General features: G+C 44.0%; 1 protein-coding gene across 1 annotated transcript in view; it reads left to right on the top strand.

Moving 5' to 3' along the window:
- Nucleotides 1–18,426, top strand: part of ATP5PO (ATP synthase peripheral stalk subunit OSCP) — an 86,572-nt gene that overhangs the window by 20,385 nt on the left and 47,761 nt on the right. Inside the window, exons 3-4 of the mRNA XM_078656930.1 lie at nt 9,027–9,137; nt 9,863–9,992. Coding sequence (XP_078513056.1) covers nt 9,027–9,137; nt 9,863–9,992 — 241 coding nt within the window. The remainder of the gene's footprint in view (nt 1–9,026; nt 9,138–9,862; nt 9,993–18,426) is intronic.

The following is an 18,426-nucleotide window of genomic DNA, read 5'->3' on the forward strand; positions in this document are numbered from 1 at the left end:
TCATACACATTTCCCACTATTCCGTATTAACAAATATATAAAGTGTATTCTGTCTGAGGAGCTCCAGCTTTCTACAGCACCTCAGTTACAAGTAATTTTTCAAAGTATATTCAGTAAGCTGCTGTTTTCTTGCAGCCCTATAATTTGTGGAAAACCACACATATTCCAGTAGTAAGAAAGTGATCTGAACTTGTTGCTCACTGTCGATCCACAGTCACCTCACTTTTAGAAAAGTGCTAAAGACCTTTTTATTCTGTTTATAATATTTTCTCTCTGCATCAATGGTTTTCTCGTTCTCTATTTATCCAGTGTAGGATTTCCTTGTTCATTTAGCTCCAAGAGGCATTTAAAGCACTTTATAACAGTAAAAGCATCATATACAAAACAGTATGTTTTTTTGATCAAATAAGTCCCTTCTCTCACTCCAGCATTTCTCTAACTAACCTGTCTTCTGATGTCTTAAGAGAGATGCATATTAACACAGTTTCAGACTGGATAGAACTTTTAAAAGAAGCAAGTGTTTGGCATATTTGTAACAACCCTGTTACTGCTATTGTATCTACACCACCTAATCTGTTGTACCTGGTCAACTCTGGTATTCAGTATTGGTCTAGTGTAATTAATTTGTCAACCATCAAAGCCAGTCCAAGGTTCCTGTGAGATTACCTATAGCTAAGCATAAGGTCACTATATTTTAATAAAATCATTGTCGATTATTCTGAGCATTTGCTTACAATTACTCAAACTAAGTAGTTATCTAGTCCGCATTTGCATACCAAGAAATTCTGCTTGCACCTTGATTCCACATTGTAAGGCTTCAGAGTAACTGAGCAGCCTTTTTCTAGAAGAAAATATTAGTTGTAGTGTTTGTTGCATTGAAAGGACCCCGTCCATTCAACTTTTATTACCAGTATCGAGATGTAAATTCTTCTTAATTTGAATAATAGTGCCTTGATTTTTTTAAACTAAGTTCTTCTTGTTCTAAATCCTAAAAGGCAGTTAAAAGTCCTTCCACTATATTTGTATGCAGTGCTTGGTGGTAGTTTCGATGCTTGCTGTATATCAACCCCAAACCCTAAGCACGGCACAAAGTTATGTTGTTAATAAACCATATCTATTGTGAGGCACGCTTAGATGCTTTAAAACTTTTTCAACTATTTGTGAGTTTGCATTTCTCTTGGGATAGTCCTAGTTTTCCAACCTCACTAACCTTCACACATCCATAAGTAAACAGTTTCCATCCATGCCCATCCTCAAATGCTAAACCTTTGAATGTCAAGAGTATACATAGCAGGATAGTACACATCACAGCATGAAGGAACCTCAGGATGGTAAGAATTTAAACATTTTAATTTTTCTTCCTCTCCAGATAGGAATTATAAATTGTGGGTAAGACTGAGTTGAGATTGCTTAATCATGGCTTCCTTAATCTTGTTTTAATCACAGACCAATCTGTAGAATGTGAAGCATTAATTTGAAGAAAAAAAAATGTTCGGTTCCACTTATAGCTGTGAAAGTTTGGGCTTACAATTCAAAAAAGTCTTTATTTCACAGTGGTTAACTGTCCAGTCTGTCTTCTTTTTAAATAGTAGTAGCAGACACATAGCCAGCTACATATAGCATGTCCTGAGCTGATCATTAGACCCACAGTTATTTGTTATTTGTTGTTTTTTATAACTTGTGTGGGGGGTTATAACTGTGCCCGGGTCTTTAAATACTTCCCTTGAACCCTCAAATAATTGCTTGTTGATTGTTATCCCAAAGATCCCTCATCCCCATATCAATAAGTAGGGTTTTAATGCCGATCAGCCATGGGATCCTATGTGAGCGATCTAATCCACTTACTTCGGACAGTGCCCTAGCAAAGAGGTGGAGGCTCAGGAGTAATCCAGAGACGTCTCCAGAATGCCAGCGGCCTATAACGGGCAGCATCCTCAATTGTATGGGCTTACATTTTTGCTTAAATACATGTGTTATACACATCTCATTATTCAGCGAAAGACAAGCATGTGCCTAAATTGACATTTATTATTTTCCAAGCTATATCTTAGTTTGCTGAACTCCTTAAAAAAATACAGTTAGTGTTACGGATAATTATTTATCATTTGGGTAGACTCTGGTACTTCTTACCTATGTAGGTAAGGAAGAATGAGGTTGGCAAAGATGTATATTTAAGCATTTGGACAAGGTGTGCCCTATAGTAAGTAAGTGTTTTGCCTCTTTGAAGTTTGTGTTAGAAGTAGAGTTGTAATCAGGTTGGTAGCAAGAGGCACACACTAGACTAGTAAACACTTTCACTAACATGCCTAAAGTTTACAGCTCGTAAAACATGCTGAACTAGTTGAGATTCTCAATTGTACCCAATTATATCCTATTTATAAATGGTTTGTGTGCCTAATGTTTGCTTTTAATTACCGTTTGGTAAGTAACTTCAACAGCTTGCATTTTCTCCAATACTTATTTTTAGGTTGCGCCTGACCTCGTATGCTTCCACATGGAGACATTTTGTTAGCTTATAGGGCGCGTAGAGCCTGCCCATTGCTTACCATTGGATGGCTTCATCGTCCCTCTAATTTGCCTGCTTTTGTTTGGTCAGCACTTGCCAGCCTCACTTCCTCTTTGTGTGTCTGGCACTCTGGTGGAGCATGCCCTAAGTACTGCTTCCTCTCCAAGTGAGTGTCCTCCCACTTCTTGCACTTTCATGGTGGGGTTACTTTTTTCTTTTTTTGAGCTGGCATTCCATAATAGTGCATGTGTTTGCAGGCCATCTCCCATCCTGCTTACCCTCTCATCCCAATCCCCTTGTCTGCTGCTTTTTTTTATGTTGTGTGAAATCTGGCCGAAGGCATTAATGCACTTTTCATGAGAACTAGATTAAGACACTGCAAGCTACTGGGTTTGTCAATCATAAACGTTTTTTTTTTTTTGGTAAGCACTAGGACCCTGCCAGCACTGGCTGCTTCTAGCGCTTTTTATTTGTATTTTATTGCTGTTGAGGGACGAGGCAGAAACCATCTGCACCCTCCAAGATGTCTCCAGCCAGCAATTTGGAAAAAGGCCAGTGAGCATTCTTTTTCTTTGAAAATTTTCAACCATGCGGCACAGCAGCGTAGCTAAAAACTTTGACAAAGCCAATAGCTTGCATTTGTGAGACCTGTTGGCTTTGTCAACGTTTCTCCTTAGTCTTTGATGAATAAAAAATTACGTTTATTTATAGAGAGAACAATATATTCGGGATGACAGTCTTCCTCACAGGGTGAAATCGAAACTGCTCTCCCTGCTCTCTAAGCATGAAAATAAAAAGAGGACTAATGTCTCTCAAAGCATGAAAATAAAAAGAGGACTAATGTCTCTTCCCCCTCTGTGGCGGCCATTTTGGTAAAGTAAAGTCTCTCTCTCGGATCACCATCTTGAACTAGTCACTGTTGCTGGGCTATTCAATTTATCACTTTCGGAGGTGCATCAAGAACTCACCTTTTTAGGCTAAGCCCAACTACTACCACTACTGTTCTCTGAAATACGGATCTGTGACCTATTGCACTCTGTTGCACACCTACCTGTTTCATCTAATAGACTACCTGCAGCTGCATTCGGCTCTACAAGTATTACACTCACTGTATATTATCTATAGGTTTACCTGTTAACATAACTACTCCCCAATTGGGCACTGCTCTACTCTGCACAATCTCCCCTTTTATGACTGCACATATGCCTGTCGTCTCACTAGTGTATTTTCTGCCTGCTAGTGCCATCTCTGATCCTGATAACCTGTTGTGTGTGCATGTGCAGCGTGCTCCGGCATATCACTAGTGTTCGCCAACTCCTGCGCTATACTGCCACCATACCAACATGGAGCTCAGCGGCAAACACACATATAAAATTAACTACCCTCCCGTGCTCACCAAAAAAGCTACTAAACGCTTTAAACACGACTTCCTTAGGTCCCACCCAGAAACACCCTTTGCCGACACCTACTTCTCATCGGTCAATGGACCCTTGAGCACCGACATCATTTTCCACACCACACGCAGAGCGCAATGGAAAAAAGTGTTCCTCACCCTATTCACCGTCTCCACCTCCAGGAAATCCGCACATGGCCTAACACTCTCCATTACATCGTCCCAACTCCTCCCAGGCAGAACCACCATCACTATATACAACAACGGGATTGTCTTAATTCAAGCGACAGACAGGAACCTGGAACTACTTGACAACATGTTCCCCTCTCTCAAAGAGCACCTTTCCAATCCTCGGACTTACACGCATATCACCCCCTGTCCTACCTCTCCTAACGTCACAGCTCCCGTTAACTCTCCTAACCCAGTTCAGCAGCAAGAAGACACGCACCGCACCTTCACACCCTGCTCCTCAATCAATCACCTGCCTGTCTCAGCTACCCCTCCCCGCCCCTCATACACAGACATAGACCTGGTCCCTCCACACACCATTCGTTTTCCCAGCCCCCCTACTAACCTGCGTACCTCCGCTCAGCTTCCTGTCTCCTCCCCCACACTTTGCACTCCCGTACCTTCCCCCGCACATGTTTTCTCAGAGCACCCCTCCTCCCCCAATGGCACCCCTCACAACATGACTCTCTCTCCGACTTCCGCCCCCCCCACACTTAGCACTCCCGCCACACCTAGACTGCATCCCTCCTTCAACCTCCCACCCCCCTCGCTCACTCCTCAATATTCCACCTCCTCCCCCACAACAGCCAGCCATCACATCGCCCCCTTATTCCCTTCCCCCCCCAGCACGGATGCGCTTCCCAATAACACCTATCCTCTCGTTAACGCCTCCAACACCCACATCAGCTCCGCCTCTCCACCCGGACTGCCCCCTGTCAACGTAACCGCCGGTTCAGCGCCAGTACCCTCCCCCAACTCCGCGCCCATCATCACCTTGGACATTATTATGTCCACCCTCCTCCAATTGAAAGAAGAATTTCATTCCATTAAAGAGTTGCTCTTCACACACCCCATCAGACACCCGCCCCCCATCACCACACCTACCATACCGAACACCACGTCCCTCTCACCTCCTACTCGCCCTACCACACAACACTCCACACACCGGACCTCTATCCCCCCTCGCAATACCAACAGTCGCAATAACAATTGCAATACCAACAATAGCAATTGCATTCTCTTTACTACCAAGCGCAATACTCCCCCTTCTTCTACACCTAACAACACCTCCTCCACACCTCCTACTCGCCTCATCACACATCGTTCCCCACATTGGACTTCTACCCCCTCTTGCAATACCACCAATCGCCCCAGACGCACCACCAACACGATCTCTGACCTTGACGTACACACCCTTCTCCACTCTTACGACCCGGCTCCCCAAAAGACACTAGCTACCAACAACATGTCCATCCCTACGATTATATCTAACCACCTCAGGCATCAAAAGGATAACAACAGAGGCGCTGTCCCCAACAACCTCACTAATGTACCCCTCGTTTTGGAATCATCCTCCACCCTTTGCACCCCTAGCCTTAAATGCATACTGCTCAACTGCAGATCGGCCCAAAGACATTCCACGCAGGTCGCTGACCTCATCATGTCCCTGGAACTGGACCTAGCCATTCTGACTGAAACATGGCTGTCTGATTCCTCTACACCTATACTGGATATCCTAGTCCCTCCTAACTACTGTATCATTAGACTTGACAGGGACAAAAAGATAGGTGGTGGAATTGCCTGCATCTACAGAAGCAACCTCTCAGTCTCCAAAGTGGCCGTCTCCTCACTTACTTCCTGTGAATACCTATGCCTTGATATCATCAGCGAAAGCAAACCGGTATGCTCACTACACATTATATACCACCCACCTGGGGACAATTTCTCCTTCGTCCAACAACTCATGGATACAATTACAGCCAACTCAGGACGGCAGCACACCCAAATTTTCCTTGGCGACTACAATCTCCACTGGAATGACAGCAGTGACGCAGTGGTAAACAGCCTCAAAAGCTTTCTCAACGCACTTGATCTCAACCAAATATGCAACAGCCCGACCCATAAGAGAGGCTCTACCCTTGACCTTATCATCTCCAAAGAGGGCGCTATTCAACTGGAGTCAATCCAACCCTGTGACTGGTCAGATCATCATATTGTCTCCTTCCTCATCAAGGAAAAAACCAGACTTAACTCAGTTCAACACACTAAGCACAAAGTGTGGAAAAGAGACTTGAAGAAACTCAACCCAAACTCCCTACCACCCAACAGCGGCAATAGGCTACTTCCCCCTCCCGGCGTTACAGACGTTCAACTTCTGACTGACCACTATCTAAATACTATGTCCACAATAATCGATGAGGTGGCGCCCATGCAACTAAAAAGAGTCTCGTCCAAGAAGACTTCCAACCCATGGTATGACGGAAGCCTCAATGAGGATAGACGGGCGATGCGAATGGCAGAGCGCACCTGGAGGTCAGCCCCCTCTTCAGTGCACCTAAAAAGTCTAAAGAAACAGAGAAACGCCTACTTCAGGAAAATAAAACGCTCAAAAAGAGACTTCTTCAGCCTCCAGCTCGCCCAAGCTAAAAACCGTCCAAGAAAACTGTTTGAGTTAGTCAGAACACAATCCAAAGAGCAACCCCAGACAATCAGTGCCATGGACGTTACTCCTTCCTGCGAAGACTTCTCTGCCTTCTTTATCCAAAAAACTGAGAGAATAAGAAGCGATCTCCTCAATGACGCTATCCTGTACTCCAACCCCCGACACACAGCAGTGCCTCAACCTAAGAACAATGCTACTTGGTCATCCTTTGACACTTACTCCGTAGAAGAAATTGGCAGACTGCTCAGCGCCTTGAAACCTTCCAATCACCTCTCTGACCCCCTTCCTGCTAACGCTGTAAAAGACTTTTCCCCCTGGCTTCTCCCACTCTGGTCTAAGATTATCAATAGCTCTCTTCAACAAGGATCCATCCCCAACGCCCTCAAAGTAGGGCAAGTCACACCGCTACTAAAAAAACCAACAGCAGACCCCACTGATCTAAACAATTACCGACCTATTACAAACATCCCCACTCTCGCTAAACTGTTGGAAAAATGTGTACAACTACAATTGACTAAACACATAGATAAGTTTGACCTCCTAAACGCTCATCAGTCAGGCTTCCGAGCAGGGCACAGTACCGAAACTGCCATGACTCACATAGTGGACGATGCCCTCCAAATCCTAGACCAAAATGATACCTGTCTCCTCATCCTTCTGGATCTCTCCTCAGCATTCGATACAGTTAAACATGAGAACTTACTCGAACTGTTAAACACAAGGATGGGCATATCTGGGACTGTTCTAAAGTGGTTCACCTCATTTCTACACAACCGGACACAAAGAATCAAAAGCAACAACCTGCTGTCCTCTCCGGTACCTGTATCGCTAGGCGTCCCTCAAGGATCCTCCCTCTCCCCAACACTGTTCAACCTAGTTATGGAACCTCTCACTACGTTGTTACAGGCTTCTAATGTGCACTTTCACATGTATGCCGACGACACCCAACTTTATCTCAAAATACAATCTCCCAAGGACATCATGCTGCTGAACACCACGATCAGAAACACCCAATCCTGGCTTGCTGAGAATCACCTCAAACTCAATGCTCTGAAGACCGAGTTCCTCCTGATCTCACCTCCCGCTAAAATATCCACGGCTCAAACATGGCTTAAGCAATTAACGGCTCTAAATGTACAGCCCATCGTAGTAGACTCAGCAAAATCTTTAGGCATAACACTTGACACCAATCTCAACATGCAGCAGCACATCAGCAAGGCAACCAAAGGAGCGAACTTCCAAATCAATACCCTGAGAAAACTTAAACCTTTCCTTCCTGCCAAAGACTTCCAAACTGCAGTTCAATCTATAGTCATCCCGCACATAGAATACGGGAGCACCGCCCTCTGCGGGCTCCCCCTAACTACAACGGCACCCCTACGAGCGTCCCTTAACGCCGCAGCGAGACTAGTCACAGGCTCAAAAAAACACTCGCATATCTCCCCGGACTTTAAATCACTGAACTGGCTACCTTTTGAAGCCAGAATTCAACTGAAAATCGCATGCATGACACACAAGGCTGTGCATCTGAATTCACCCGCCTACCTCACTCAAAAGTTGACCATTTCGGGTGGCTCCCGAACTACTAGGAGCACAAACAATCTTTTGCTGAAACCTCGAAGATTTCGGAAGGAAAAAACGTATAAACGTTCCTTTTCAGGAATGGCACCCAGGATCTGGAACTCACTCCCTCCTGAAACAAGACTCATCTCCTCCAATACAATCTTTAAGAAAGAAGTTAAAGCGATCCTCATGGCAAAATACACATGACCTATTACTCCGTATCACTCATAAATCTGCACTGTAAGGCCTGTCCGACCTTGGCCTATTGTACCACCCGTATTATTACGTAATTGTATACGCTCACTCTTTGTATTTTGTTATAATGCTCGTTGCACCTGGTTGATTATGTATATTGTTATAGTGTTGACGCACCTGGTTGACTTTGCACACTTTACCCTCTCCACCTCAACGATCTTTACATCCCTTCTACTGTCGCACCTGTGGGACTATACATCCTGCACACACCCACCTCAACTTGGCCCACCTTTAAACTCTAAATACTCTAAACACGCTTAAGCAAGTATATGCTCCTTGGTGTCGCACTTTATGCTATTGACGCAATTGTTTGTCTACTCTCAGTGTACCTACACTACCACACCTGTAACCTACCTCATGTCCTTTGACCTACCTATGTAACTAGCACCTTGTACCTAACTACCTCATATATTACTTTGTATATACGCTTTATTACTTTGTATTTCTACTTCGTATTTTTACTTGTAAAGCGCTCTGATATCTGCAAAGATCCTGTTCGCGCTGTATAAAACTCTCAAAATAAATAAAATAAAATATATTACAGATTGTGCAGATCAGCGCGGATGCAGGCTGTTGAGACTTGTATTTTTATCATTCCTTTTTCTATTCCAACTGTGTTTTTTGTTCCTTCTACACAGCCTCCAATCTCCGTGTTTGGCCTGGAAGGTCGCTATGCAACTGCTCTTTATTCTGCTGCTTCAAAAGAAAAGAAACTGGACCAAGTGGAGAAAGATCTCACCAGAGTATCGGCGAGTAGCTAAATCGTTATGAATACTCCTAAATTCATTCAGCTTGTGTGATGATTGTAATGCAGACAAAATAATTTCTACTCATTCTGAAACTACGGACAACGTCTTTTTTTTTTTTTTAGTTTCTTGTTCTTATCTATGTCTTCTTGCATCCTAGCTGGGTGTTCTTTTTAAGTAATGTAATGTTTTTTAAACCCATCACCGTGATTTCCCAAACTTGTGCTTTTCAGCGATCCATCAACAGTAAATTGCTTCCATGTATATATTGGTCCTTCTCTGAATCTGTTTTCACAAATCCTCGCTGCTTTCTTGGCTGGACAATTGTGTTCCTGATTTTCTAACATTGTTTTCAAACTGGTTAAGATTCGGCTACAGAAAATGTGCAGTAATCTAGGGATTTCCAGCCATTGCAAATAATGCAATGAAGACTGAGCCTGCACTTTTGATTCACCCATCCTCAAAGGTTTAAAATGACAGCAATAAAATATTAGATTACATATAGATTATCCACTTTGGTCAAAGTTTTACTACAATTATAGGAAGATAAAACCTGGGATGTAATACAAGGATGAGAAGTTTGAATTTGACACAAAAAAAAACTGCTAACTACAAGAGAGGCAAAAGAAAAAGTCACTTAGTGAGCGTTTCAGCACCATGCGTTTATTTAGATTGTACCATCATGTTATATGCATATACTGACAACCTTTTTCTTATATTTCTTTAAGGCTTTAGTAAAAGAATCCAAAATGTTTGCTCTCATTACCGATCCCCATGTGAAGCGTGCAATTAAACAGAAGAGTCTAAAAGACGTTTTAGCAAAAGAGAAACTTGCACCCATCACCGTCAACTTTGTCAGTAAGTATGTTTTTTGAAGTGTGCTGCAAAATCATTTAATATTTTTACACGGGCATGCCCACAAATAAATGCAGTAAACAGTCTATTGATTATTTATAAATTGATGTTTTAAAGTGAAGTGGTGTTGTAGAAAGTGAAATCATTTTTCTCCTAAGCTTTCTGGGATGAAAATCAATTTACTGCTGAAAAGGTGTGACCACCAGCCTATTTTTGCTTTTCCCTTCTGCTTTGTGCCTTTTTATCCACTGATCTCTGCATCTTTGATTCCACCAAGAGTGTTATGCATTTCCTGTTTGCTCTTTCAGCAGATCAATAAGTGTGCGATGAACAGGGTATGCACCCACAGTGTACCCCGATCCAAAATCAAGTCCCCGTCTTTGATTGTATCAAGAGTGTTACTAATTTTTTGTTTGCTCCCCCTGCAGAGCGTAAAGGTGCTCTGAGCAGGAGCTGTACCCAAAGTATAGGGTGGCTCCTGCCTTCTCATTGGGACTCTGAATGTTGAATTACTGGTGCAGCGGTGACAGGCCTTTTTATCAGGAAAATGTATTTAGTCCCTCAGTTGCATTATTGCGGGTCTCTTTAGTGTTTGTGTTCATGTGTTGTGTGTGTATGGCATCACAATAATTTCAGCATTAGATGGAGATTTACCTTCAGGCAAGGTGAAAAGTTTGTAGTCCACCGGGAGAAATTGGGACAAACCACATTTGCGGGGCTTGAGGAGCTGAGCATTTAAGATAAATGCTCAACTGCTGGTGCTGGTAAGTTGAATGCATCCTGGCGTCTGAGGAACCTTTACAGCAACGTCTGGGCATATCTGACCAGGACTTCGTGGTGCTCATACTCTCTATCTGACCAGGACTTTATGCTGCTCTTACTCTCAAAGCTTAGACCAAACCTAAGACATTGTAGAAACCTTTGCCGTGTGTGTCCTGCCTTAAAGACAAGTTGAAGGATTGACTAAGGGAGGAGAGGACCTTCCATGACCTGTAGATCAAGCACCAGGCTATTCTGACTGAAACCTGAGTAGAGGATGATTTAAGTAAGGGAGCCTGCAGGAACCCTCTAGGATCCGCAGCCCTGCTTGCTGTGCCTGAACTGAATGCATTGCCTGGCCCTGCAGATGTGCAAGGATCAATGCTTGTGTATCGTCTATTGCCTCCTGAAATGACCAACCTTGTGGTAGCCAGTATCACTCTTTCCTAATCCAAAGAAAGATGCAAGTTCCATCCCTTTTCACCATGTGGTCTTGGTGTCATTTAATTGGCTGAGACTTACCACCAGGACTCCAGAATCTAAACTCCAGAGAATTCTAAGTTTAAAGATTTAAAATTCTGATAGATCCTAACCCTACACGGGTGCTCCTACACAGTTTCACATCCAAGCCAGCCGGTTGAGAATTTCGGAGTGTTTAAAAGCTCAGAATATGAGAGGATGAATATGGAGAAGAACACAAAAAATTGCTGCGCAATTTATGAAAATGTGTCTAGTGCAGCTGTAGCAGTATCTTGGCTTGCAAATTGTTGATCCCAAGACCCTGATAGCGGATGTGTATATATTGGTAATTAACAGGAGAGTAGGTTATAAGGGAAATGGTCCATAATATACCAAACCAAGTTCAGTACCTTGACCCGAATCCTCCTTGATAATTCTGAGGGCTCCTAGCTGGGCCAGATCCCATCAGGAATGGGTCATAAAGCTGTGGAAAGAGTGCTCCAAATAAGTAAAAGCAATATTTCTATACCTGTGCTGAAGGAACACTGTAAGCACATAGCTCTTTGAGACTGTCTCACAGGTACCTACTATACCTGACTATGTTTACATCAATGACCAGAGGATTATGGTCAGCCACTTGATTGCAGACCCCAAGAAATACTTCCACGGGGTGTAGCTGCTGAAAAGGGGTCAGTAGAGAACATTTTAAGTAGTCACTTGCAGGTGTGAGAATAACCGATCAGAAACCAAGTGGCTAACAGAGTATTTGAGGGACACCCTCAGTATGGGCTTTCTGCCCATGGACTAATATCTTGGAGTTCAGTATGTTCATTTCTCAGAAGAATGAGACCTCTAGAATGGAGCTCCCCAAGACAGTACTAACAAGCTCAAATCCTATCAGACACTAGTGGATCAAAAGTATGCACCTCGTAGATACCTGCCACTTCAGGGATGGAATCTAAGCATCCTTTTGGTGACCAGGTGCTATGGCCAGGGAAACTACCAGTGCCTAGGAGTTGATAACCACTAAATCAGCCCAGGTGGAATGATTTCCTCAAGTCTCAGACAGTGTGTCCCACTTTGGAGGGAGCACGGTAGATGGAAGATGAAGCCCACGGGTGGGGAGTCTGGTAGTAGCTAGAAGCTGGCTGTCCCATGGTGCAACAGGAGCTTCCTTTTTGGATTTTGGCTCAAAAGTCTCCATTAGCATTGAAATCCGATTTCAAGGTAAATGCTTGTATTCTGCTGGCTTGGCTATAGGTTCAAGAAGTTTTGCCAGACACCCATGGTCGTTAAATAGGCGCTCCTGCTGTACATTGCCAGTGAATGACTGATAGATATTGACTTTGATATTCACCCTGCAACAAATATATTTGTGCTACAAGAAGAACCTAGGACCTTGTCCTTGAGAAACAGTACTGCTCCTGTGGGGAGTTGGAGCTCTAACTGAGAATCTTTTCTCGTCTTAGCTTCCCAACGACTGTGATCTCTGACCATGGTTGTTGGACTTGGCCCTTTTTACAGGGTTATCCCTGAACTTTTTGCCTTCCTCCTATATTTTTTCTGACCTGTTGGCTATTTTATGACTCTGGGCACTTTACCACTGCTGATCAGTGCTAAAGTGCATTTGCTCTCCCTATTGTAAATGAATGTATTAATTGGTGATTCTATGATTGACTATTTGGTTTACTTGTCAGACCCTAGTACAGTGCACCAGGAGTGCCTCGGGCTTGTAATCCAAATGCTGCTAGTGGGCCTGCAGCACTGGTTGTGCCACCCACAGGAGCAACCTTGTAAAATGTGTCTAAGGCCTGCCATTGTAGAGCCTGCATGCAGTCTGGTACTACCATGCTGACTGGGCAAGTCCACCCACTTGCCAGTCCCTAAACCTTACCTTTTCTTCATATCAGTCACCCCTATAGTAGGCCCAAGGGCAGGGTGTATTGTAAGTATAAGGTAGGACAAGCCCTGATGTGTGTGACATGTCCTAATAGTGAATTACAGCCATTTTCGGTTTTCACTATTGCAAGGCTATCTGTTCTCCATAGGTCAGAATGGGCTGTTAGATGATTACATGTTTATAGTCCTAACTGACTCGTAGAATATGGTAGAAATTCGAGTTTAGTATGCCTGATAAAATGCATCTTTTAGTGAAGTTGGTTTTAACATTCTGTGTTTCAAAATACCTCTTTTAGAAAGTAGGTATTTTCTTGCCTAAACCTTTCCAGCCTGCCTCTGCTAGGTTGTGTATTCCTTGTCTGGAGGTTGAGTGACAGGGCTGGGGGATTCCAGGAGACAGAATGAGACAGCCCAGTGGTGAATGGAGAGATCTGCATCTAGATGGGAGGGAGGAGTTGCACCTGGGACCTGAATAGGACAGTGCCTGCCCCCCACAGTGCTGGCTCCACCCCCTGTGGTGCGCCTGATGTCTATGCCCTGCACTGTGGAAGGAGAGAAGGAATCATGTCAACAAAGTGATCCAGGGCTGTGCTTGCCTTCCACAACGCTGTCTCCACCTCCTGTGGGGCGTCTGATGTTTCTGCCCTGCACTGTGAAAGGAAGGAAGGAGTCCTGTAAACAGAGTGCTCCACAACTGGTTTGGACTAGGCAAAGGCCCCTCCCCCCTCAGAGCACAAATGATTTTGGGGTATAAATATTGGGACCCTGATCCCAGGAAATTAGATCGCTTTTGGACTGCAAGAAGAATCCTTTGCTGAGGAGAGGAACATGAAGAAACTGAGGAGAGACTATCCCTAAGCTGAAGTGCTGCTTGGGGGATTGACCTGCAATGGTTGCTTGACTACCAAAGAAAGGAGAAGGAACTTTGTGCTTTACTTTCAACTTTTGAAGGATCTCCAAGGGCTTGGAACAGAATTGGCCTCCTGCTGAAGTCTCAGGGACAACAGACTTCACCAACCAGCTCCTCAAACGTCTTCCTGAAGTGCCTGCAGCTGTGCTGGACTTTGTAGGGGATTTGCGTGTTGCAAGGAGCTGGAAGCGCGACTCCAGATCGGGAAGCGTGTCGCAGAACCACTGCGGCCGCTTCACAACACGAAGCGCCCCGCATCGCTGGAGACGAGAATCGACGTCGCCGCAGATGCTGGCGCATCACCGGGAAGCATGTCGCAAGAGAAAAGGACCGATGCCGCCGCAGACACCGCCGCAACTCTGCAAAGCGTGTCGCAGGGCCTGTCGCGGCACATCACCGGTGAAGATGATCGACGTCGCCGCAGACGCCGCCGCATCACCTGGAAGAGTGTCGCAGGGCCTGTCGTGGCTCGAATCGTTGTGGAAGCACCTCGCTTTGCCAGTAGAGAGGACCGAAGTCACCGCAGATGCCGCCGCATCGCTGGGAAGCTTGTCACAGGGCCAGTCGCGGCTCGCATCTTGTAAAGTATCTCGCATCGCCAGAGAATAGGAACGACGTCGCAGCAGATGCCGCCGCATCACCGGGAAGCGTGTCGCATCAAGGAAGGAGCGTCATCTTTATTTCTTTGCACCCGAACTTCACCGCATTTCCATCGCTGCAACAGTGCTTGTTAAGCGCAACCCATCGTAAGGAACATTGATGCAAAGTGTCTCTTCTTAAGAACTGAACTAAGCTAAAACTACCATCTTAAAGTAATAGTATTGTGTATTTTTGTTGGTTATGGTCTTGTGGTAACTATATAAAGTATACTTATTTTTTATATAAAACCTTGTGTGGTGTCCATCTGTAGTGTTGTTACTGTATGTGGCCACAAATGCTTTGCACACTGCCTCTGAGATAAGCCTGTCTGCTCGTGCCAAGCTACCAAGGGGGTGAGCAGGGGTTATTTTAGGAGTGTAATCCCCTTATCCTGACTAGAGGCAAGGGTCCCTATTTGTCACAGGTACCTACCTATGCCAACTAGAGACCCCCAAATCTAACAATGGTAATAAGTGGATTAACCGATCATTTTGCAGCCTCCTACCACTACACAACCAATGAGCCGGTAAAATGTTTTGACAAAAGGCAGAAAAGCATGAAGCGTGGCTTGGAGGAACCTTTTAAGAAGAAGTGACATTCTACCACCATGCTTACTCTACCTTTTGAGACGATGCCAGTACAGAGTGGCTCCAGCCCATTTTAACTCTGTCCATCCTGTCTACTGATCATCATCTTAGTGAAATAGGATTTGGAGGAAATCTGAGCTTGACTATGTTTTGGAATTTAGGGGAAGGTGGCCCAGTCATTGCACATTAAATAGGGTCGTATTAAAGCCACATGGGCTATAATAAAAGAGCGCTTAATGGTTACTAGGAGAGTTAGAAAATACTAGTCTTCAAGTCGAGTAGTTCTCTTATGGAGGACAAATGTTTTTTCCTTCACTGTATTAAAGATCATCAGGAATGTCTATTATCTAATAGACAGTGGAAATGCCTGGGGTGGGGGCACATTTTGCTGTGTGAATCTGTTAAGCTATGTTTCTCAAGAGAAGACCTGGCAGCAATGCAAATAGCCATTGCTCATGTCTCTCCCTCTGAGACCTGTTTCATGGATCTAAAAAGGATCCTCATCCATTGCTTTCACTAACCTTCAGGTTGACTCAGACTACATCCATGATATCACACAGTCCGTTTACCTGTAAAGAGCAAAGTCTACAAGACATCAGAAAAGGTTTGGTATTGCTTCAAAGCCAAGATGTTAGTCAGTCGACTAAGAAACATCTTCTAAAGTACATAAACTAGCCTGGTTGTACTACTCCTACATAAGGGTCAATAGATCTGGGTTCTCCGTTAAGTTATCACTACAGACACTGCCCCTGTTCCTCAAGATGTCACGCTGTTGGATACACAAGGAACAACTACGTTATTAAAATCTTCAGCTTCCCCATGGCTCTATTAGATTGTACTGACTCCCTGGAACCAAAGATAAGATAGCAGTTTCATCCCCAGGTAGCCCTTACCACGTTTGTTGGATATCCTTTAGTTTAATGATTTCTTCAGCTAGACTCTAGAGATTGATGGTCCAGGCAATAGCCGAACTGGAGAGCTTCTGTGACACATAGCTCTGCTGAAAGACAGATGAAAAGCGTTCCCGGGAGTACTCCAAATGGTGTTGGAAGTGCTGCTTAAGACCACAGGGACTTTCAAAGCAACAACGTGCCTCTTAGGACAGTCTCCTGTACTAAAATATTGTTGTGCACTGTGTTGATTGTGAAGATTCATACCTGAAAGCCGGGCTGTGCTGCATTAGAGGTTTTCTAGACTTCCTAGCACTCAAAGGGGTACTGAGAGCATTTGCGCTCAACCTCAGTTACTAAAATTTTCCTGCGAGCCGACCTGACGTAGAGAAAACACTCTAAGAAAGTCTTCTTGATTGCTACATGTCTGCAGTCATTTTAGTTCCTGAAGCAGGTGCTTTACATGGAATGTTAATTGCAAGCTCTTGATGATGGCTATCCGTTTATAGTCCGGGCAACTACATTTATGCAGCAGTGGAGGACCAAATTATGTGTCCGGGTTAAATGTATTATGTGGCAAGAAAAAGTAAATTATGCTGCATAATGTGACACATTTTGTGATAGTATTATTTTGACATTTTTACTTAACACCATTTGGGAAAAGGTTTCATCTTTATTACCAGTTTAACACCCAAATGCATCAGTAAACATCAGTAAACAGTAAACATCTAAAATGTGACCAGTCTACCTTTATGAAAGGCCTTTCATTGTGCAGCTAAATGTGTTGTGTTTTAGTAACTTTTTATTTGTTTTGAGCTATAAAAATGTTTTGTGTGAAAATCTGTACATTATGCTTCAGGTGATGGATTATGCTGCTAATGCAGCAAATCCATAATTATGCAGCAGACTTGTATAATTCCAGTGACACTGTATATTGTAGAGCGACTCTGACAAGGTAGCAGGAGCCATTCTGCCTCAACTGTAGAATAAAGAATTGCATTTAAAGGGCTACCCTGCCTTTTGGAGTTTGTCTTATGGAGTAGGTAAAAATGAGACCTTTTCAGAGCTACCTTGAGAATGCTGCTCTAAGCCTGGATGGAAGGGAATTCCAGAATAAAGAACCTACAACATAGAAAGCTCTAGCCCCTTCACTTTTTAGCTTGCATCTGAGGCTTGTTAAGGCTTGATCTTGGCTATGTAGAGTATGAGTCAGTCTGTTTTGAAAAATGTGACTAGTTTAATGAATCCTGAACTAGGTGATGGTAACACTTGTAGATTAAACAGGCCTGTTTGAATCTAATCCAGTCCTTGACTGGAAGCCTATGCAGCAAGATGGTATACTCCAATACTTTGTCCTGTAGCTTCACACCAACTACTGTGTGTACAGTAGCAATTTTGGCCTCCTGTGACCACATTGTGTTGTTGGGTGGTAGACCTGGGAACAGTCAGTTACAATAATGGAGTAAAAATAATTGTAGCACCCACTACTACTGCTTTATGATATGTGAAAGTAAGGGTGGAGAGGTTTTACTTTAGCCAGAAGCATTTGCCCATCAACTTACCAATCGAAGCCATATATTTTGATCGGAATTAAAACCCAAATGTTTTACGGAGGTGGACGTTTTTGGGGTTTGGGCTGGCTGAACAAGATATCCGGTGCCTAGTTCCTCAGGAGCCATATGTTACGTTAACAAGTTTTGTAAAGCGCAGTGTGTACCAGAAGGTGTCTTGACGCTGATAGCTGAGGCAGAGTTAAAAAGCCAGGTCTTACAAAGTTTTCTGAATGCTTGGAAAAAGAAGGTGTGGATCTAATGTGGAGAGGCAGCGTATTCCAGAAGGTCACTTTTTAGGTTCCTAAAGATCTGAGTTCCTGTTGGAGGTGTACCAAGAGATTACTTTTTGGAGGGGGGGGAATTCGGGGCCAAAGCCATGTAGGGCCTTAAGTGAGACAGAGGTTTTAATTTTGATTCAATTCCTGATGGTGAGCCAGTGTAGTTCCTTGATAGCAGAAGATCCTGAAGGATGTTTAGAGAGATAAAGCAGTACTCTGGCGGCACAGTTTTGGTGGACCTGCAGTTTATTAGCCCCTTAAGTGCTCCGCACGTTCAGCGGCCGACTGCACCACTACCTCCGTAGTGCTGCCGTCGGCCGTTGAACGTTCGAACTGCACCTGCGCAATGGAACATCCAGCACTGGAGCTGGACGTTCCATAGCAGCTATTAGGTTAATGTATTGTTTATGTATGTTGATATATACATAATTGTAATAATCCATTTTGGATAAAATGAGGCAGG

Source organism: Lissotriton helveticus, chromosome 8, assembly GCF_964261635.1.
Source record: "Lissotriton helveticus chromosome 8, aLisHel1.1, whole genome shotgun sequence".
NCBI classification, from domain to species: Eukaryota; Metazoa; Chordata; class Amphibia; order Caudata; family Salamandridae; genus Lissotriton; species Lissotriton helveticus.